We start from the raw sequence: 5,760 nt of genomic DNA, 5'->3' as shown, positions 1-5,760 counted from the left end.
TATATTGTAAAATCATCACCGCATCGACTTTTTCTTTGGCTGGAACATTTTGGCGACCGTAGCAAGGACTTTTCACTTACATTTTTTAAATGAAAGAAAGCCAATAGAGGAAGTCTGGTTTTCGTTGACATACAAAATTTGCGGACAGTTTCCCATCAACTCAAACTGTGTGAGCGATCCGATAGCTAAATCATCAGCAGACGTGGGTAGCAATTCTTGCCACACATCATCGTCGTTGCCGTTGTAATCAAATTACATACCTAGTACACGTGGCTGTTCAAACTTTCGTCGGAGATTCGCCTCTTCTCATCGTCACCTGTCGAAGTTGACTACATTTTGTAAACTCGTCGCAGTCTCAGGTCACATACACTGGACTGTTTGCAACACAGTTCCGTTGCATTCCTCATCTGCGTTTGCTACACTCACAACATCATAATCATAGCCTTCATAGCTCAGGTATTTGTATTTTTTTTTGTGCTTCCAAATGCCTCATAACAGTGAAGATAACGTGCCTGATATGTCTGATGAGGAGCAAGCGCTTTTATCCTCGCTACTAAAACAACGTTCAAATATTCTTCGGAACCTACTTAGCATGAAGCAACGAATTGGTTGTGAAGAAGTTGACACTGACACGCATGTTCTCGAATGTCGATTGCAGATTGTTGAGTCCTATTTTCAACACATCTCCGACGTCCAGAACAACATCGAAGCTCTTGTTCCGACAGACAGTTCGAGAGTAGAAATTGAAGAAACGTACATTTCAACAAAATCCAAAATTCTTTCGTTGATCAACTCCAGAAACCGCACTTCTGAGTTGAACACCAGCATGTTTCATGCCACGGCATTTGGAAATACGAGTCATCATAATCGATTACCGTCACTCAAATTGCCCAAATTTGATGGAAAGTATGCGGAATATAAACGCTTTTTTCGCACCTTTTGCAACATGGTGCACGACGATCCAACCATGCCAAAAGTTGACAAATTTAATTATCTTCTGAACTGTCTTTCAGGACCAGCTCTAAGCGTAATCGAACCGTTCCAGGTAACCGAGGAAAATTATCCGAAGGCTATCCAGCGGCTCAAGGAACGGTACGACAACAACGTACTGATCTTTCAAGATTACATCACCTCGATTTTCAACATTCCGATGATGAAAAGGTCTGACGCAGCGAGTCTACGTAATATCATCGACACCGTTGCCGCGCTGCGAGGTTCTTTGCTCTCGTTGGGCTCAAAAAGCGACATAATGAATTCAATGCTAATTCACATTGTCTTAACGAAAATCGATTCGGATTCGAAAGCAGCATACAACCAAAAGCAAGAATTTGACAAGTTGCCAGCGTGGGAGGATTGTTATAAATGGTTGAATCGCCACAGCCAGTACTTAGAAACGTTTGCAAAAGGGGAAACCACGAAGGTAACACAGCGCGATGGTAAACTATCCGGTAAGAAGACTGCAAATTCCTTCGTCAACGCAACATCAAATTGTATACATTGCAATAGTGCAGAACATAACCTCAATAATTGTTCTTCATTTCTAGCGCTACCAGCTAAAATGCGTTTTGATTGGGTGAAGCAAGCAGGTGCTTGCATAAATTGTTTGCGTAAAGGACATACAGTATCCAAATGCCCATCGAAATCTCGTTGCCGTGTTTGCCACCAATCACACCACTCCCATCTTCATTTTGCCTCCGTTGCAACTACAACTTCACCTGCTGCACAAACAGTAGAACCAAAAGGAAAGGAGCCAACACCTCCGACGTCTAGCTCATCGAATCCAATTAATCCATCGGTTTCACTCATCGCACGCACACAAAAAAGAGCGTTAATTCACATTCAGGACAAATTTGGAGTGATGCAGCCAGCCCGCGCTTTATTGGATTCTTGTTCCGAGGTAAATTTCATCACTGAGGAAACAGCGAAGCGGTTGCAGCTTAAACGGTTTTTCTCACACCAGGAAATCTCAGGTATTTCAGATATTCGTTCTAACTCAAAATATGCAGTAAACGCGACAATAAAATCTCGTATTGGGAATTTCACTTGTATTTCGCAATTCGCCATAACTAAACGAATTTCAACTCATATACCTTGTGAGGTTATTGATACATCTAAATGGAACATTCCTGAAGAAATCCAACTTGCGGATCCATACTTCTACAAACCGCAACGTATAGATGTATTGCTAAATGCAGAAATATTTTTTGATAGCCTTCAAGATGGCAAAATTTCGCTTGGTCAAGGTTTACCATGCCTTCATAACAGCAAACTAGGTTGGATCGTGGGTGGCAATTTTGAAATGCCCTCAAATTCACGCCCATCAATTTGTAATGTCACACTAAGTTCAAATCTCTCTAATATCGACTCGGTTCTTCAGCGCTTTTGGGAAATCGAAGATTTCACCGAAAAGTCATTTACATTGTCCGAAGAAGAACGTTTATGCGAACAGCATTTCGTTCAAAATGTTCAAGTGAATGGCGATGGACGTGTACAAGTTCGGTTGCCATTTAAGGTTTCGCCTACAATATTAGGCAATTCGTTTTACAATGCTAGGAGGAGATTTCTCGCTCTTGAACGACGTCTAACCCATAACAAATTACTAAGGGACATGTATTCAGATTTCATACAAGAATACATTGCACTTGGGCACATGTCCGCTATACAAAATTTCGATTTTAATAGTTCGCACTATGTAATTCCACATCATTGCATACTCCGGCCACAAAGTACTACGACCAAGCTTCGGGTCGTATTCGACGCCTCAGCGCGCACTACTTCCGATCGTTCCTTAAATGATATCCTCATGGTTGGAGCGACAATTCAACCAGAATTAATCAATACATTATTATCATTTCGCTTGCATCCTTACGTATTAACCGCCGACGTATCAAAAATGTATAGGCAATTTTTAGTGGACGAACAAGATCAACGCTTTCAACTCATTTTGTGGAGGAACGAAACCAATGAACCATTACAGCTGTTCCAACTCAAAACCGTAACTTACGGTTTGGCTTCAGCACCATTCCTCGCTATTCGCAGTATGTTTCATATTGCTGCCGTCAACCAAGATGCCTATCCACTAGCAGCGTCTGCTATTCGTGAAAGCTTTTATGTCGATGATTTGTTAACTGGTGCAGAAAGCATTGACAATTTGCAAAAACTAAAAGAGGAACTTGTAGAAGTTCTTCTCTCTCATGGTCTCTCGCTGACTAAATGGCACTCGAATTCTGCGGAGTTATCGGATGCATCTTGTAATGAAGTCCAAATTAAAACAAACGAGGAAAACATTACCAAAACTTTAGGTATGTCTTGGAAACCGTCAGCCGACACGTTTTGTTATAGGTATGAATTGCCAGATATGCATTCAGTCACCAAGCGATCCGTTTTATCAATCATCTCCAAGATATTTGACATCCTCGGTCTATTGAGCCCCGTGATCATACGTGGCAAAATATTAATGCAAGAAATTTGGATTCGCCGACTAGATTGGGATGAAACTCTACCACCAGAGCTACATAATATTTGGTTGCAGATCAAATCCGATTTGAACTTTATTAATACAATAGAGTTGCCCCGCTACGTACACACAACATCCAATGCTGACTGTGAATTTCATGGTTTCGCAGACGCGTCTACGCGCGCGTATGGGTGCTGCATTTACGTACGTTCTATCGTAAATGGCGCCTACAAGACAACCTTGCTTATTGCAAAATCAAAGGTAGCGCCGATTAAAGCCCAATCGCTTCCACGCTTGGAGCTCTGTGCAGCGCTATTATTGAGTAGAACTTGGGAAAAAATTCACAAAAAATTATCAAAGTTTAGCACTAAAATATTCTTTTGGACTGACTCAGAGATAGTGCTACAGTGGCTTAACACTCATGCTTCGACATTAAATTGCTTTGTTGCAAACAGGGTCTCTGAAATTCAGCAAACTTCCACGGGCATTATCTGGAAACATGTACCAAGTAAGGAAAACCCCGCTGACATCGTTTCACGTGGCTCCAGCGCACAAGATCTTGTAGGTACGATTTGGTTCACGGGACCGGAATTTCTATTAAAAAATTGTTCTGAATGGCCTGTAAACAAGAAGGAAACAAACATAAGAAACCAGGATTTGGAGCGCCGAAAAGCAATCAATCTCAAGTGTAGCAAAAGCAGCAACGAGGGAAATATCATCGATTATATCATCAATCGCTGTTCATCATACTACCGATTACTTCGCATAGCCGCATACATCTTTCGCGTTTTCAACAAAGTTGCCGTCAACAATCAACTTACGCCAGCAATGATACTTCATCTACCAGTTACCGAACTGGACCAGGCCTTCTGGAAAATCGTCGCAGATATACAAAAGATCGAATTCGCTGAAGAAATTGAAAATCTTCGAAAACGACAGCAGGTGAAAACGTACATACAGAAGCTGACTCCCTTTCTACAGGAAATGGATATTAACGGAGTGACAGTTTCAGTACTCAGAGTCGGTGGTCGATTGTCGAAAGCACCTATTCCTTTCGATGCAAAATTTCCTGCGCTTCTTCCGAAAGATCATCGATTCACAACATTATTCATAGATTACCTACACCGAAAGCACTTGCACGCTGGTCCAAAGGTTTTAATAGGTTTGTTGCGCGAACGAGTATGGGTGATAAACGCTCGTGAAATCGTAAGGAAAATTGTACAAAGCTGCGTCCACTGTTTTTATTACAAGCCTAAATTAATGGGACAAATTATGGGGGATCTTCCTGCCAATCGCTTGCAAATGCACCGCCCATTTCTTGTTAGTGGCGTTGACTTTTGCGGCCCTTTCGCTACGACCCATCGTATTCGCGGCAGGGCTCCATACAAAACGTATATAGCGATATTCGTATGCTTCGCATCTAAAGCTATACATGCAGAATTAGTATCTGACTTATCGACTAATAATTTTATGCTTTGTCTTAAACGTTTTATAGGCAGACGGGGCATACCTCAACGCATTTACTGCGATAACGCCACAAATTTCGTCGGTGCCCAGGCGAAATTGAAGGACCTTCATCAGAACTTTTTCAATAAAGCGGCAATTGATGACCTTACTAGCTACAGCACGAAGACTGGTTTCGAGTTCTGCTTCATTCCGCCTCGCGCTCCGCATTTTGGTGGCCTATGGGAGGCGGCGGTAAAATCTATGAAATCAATCTTGCTCAAAAACCTGTCAAGCGCACACCTTACATTTGAAGAGTTGCAGACCGTCGTGATTGAAGTTGAGGCCATCTTAAACTCTCGTCCGCTAACACCGCTTTCAAGTGACCCCAATGATGGAGAAGCGTTAACTCCAGCTCATTTATTGATTGGAACCTCACTATTATCGATGCCAGACAAATACATCGATGTCAACACTGCATCTACTTTAACGCAGTGGCAGAGGGTGACACATTTGAAGCAGCGTTTTTGGGAACTCTGGGCTCGCGACTATATTCTCAGCCTACAACAACGCTCCAAGTGGTTAAAGCCGGAAGCCAACATCGAAATTGGACAAATGGTCATCATCCATGAAGCGAACTTGCCCCCACAGCATTGGTCACTTGGCAGAATTATCGACATCACTCCCGGTTCAGACGGCAAAGTGAGGGTTGTGGACATCAAAACTACAAAGGGCATCGTACGGAGAGCAGTTCATAAAATTGCACCTTTACCGACTTCAGATTGAAATGCAAGCATTTCAATGGGGGGAGCATGTTTGGTCAGATGCATGACACTGTGCAAATCAGATGACCGTGACCG

At 42.4% G+C, this 5,760-nt stretch overlaps 2 protein-coding genes across 2 annotated transcripts; both read left to right on the top strand.

The window, feature by feature from the left end:
• Positions 1-484: 484 nt before the first annotated feature.
• On the top strand, positions 485-3,677 carry LOC118756415. Its single transcript, XM_036491181.1, has 2 exons — positions 485-3,580; positions 3,627-3,677. Exons 1-2 carry the CDS (start codon positions 485-487, stop codon positions 3,675-3,677), a joined length of 3,147 nt encoding a protein of 1,048 aa, XP_036347074.1.
• Positions 3,678-4,206: 529 nt separating this feature from the next.
• LOC118756414 lies at positions 4,207-5,754 on the top strand. Its single transcript, XM_036491180.1, has 2 exons — positions 4,207-4,619; positions 4,953-5,754. The coding sequence occupies exons 1-2, from the start codon at positions 4,286-4,288 to the stop codon at positions 5,684-5,686; spliced, it is 1,068 nt and encodes a 355-aa protein (XP_036347073.1). The 5' UTR covers positions 4,207-4,285; the 3' UTR covers positions 5,687-5,754.
• The last annotated feature ends 6 nt before the right edge of the window (positions 5,755-5,760 follow it).

The sequence above is a fragment of the Rhagoletis pomonella genome, unplaced genomic scaffold, assembly GCF_013731165.1.
Source record: "Rhagoletis pomonella isolate Grant_MI unplaced genomic scaffold, Rhpom_1.0 Rhpom_scaffold_10206, whole genome shotgun sequence".
Classification (NCBI taxonomy): Eukaryota; Metazoa; Arthropoda; class Insecta; order Diptera; family Tephritidae; genus Rhagoletis; species Rhagoletis pomonella.
Note: the sequence above shows the minus strand (reverse complement) of the source record. Positions and strands in the feature narration are given on the sequence as shown.

Excerpts from the sequence above, each read along its gene's own strand:
- LOC118756415 (XM_036491181.1), top strand. The coding sequence starts at position 485 with ATGCCTCATAACAGTGAAGATAACGTGCCTGATATGTCTGATGAGGAG. Across the intron at positions 3,581-3,626 it reads CAATAGAGTTGCCCCGCTAC|ACGCGTCTACGCGCGCGTAT; the intron begins GTACACACAACA and ends ATGGTTTCGCAG.
- LOC118756414 (XM_036491180.1), top strand. The coding sequence starts at position 4,286 with ATGATACTTCATCTACCAGTTACCGAACTGGACCAGGCCTTCTGGAAA. Across the intron at positions 4,620-4,952 it reads TGGTCCAAAGGTTTTAATAG|GCAGACGGGGCATACCTCAA; the intron begins GTTTGTTGCGCG and ends AACGTTTTATAG.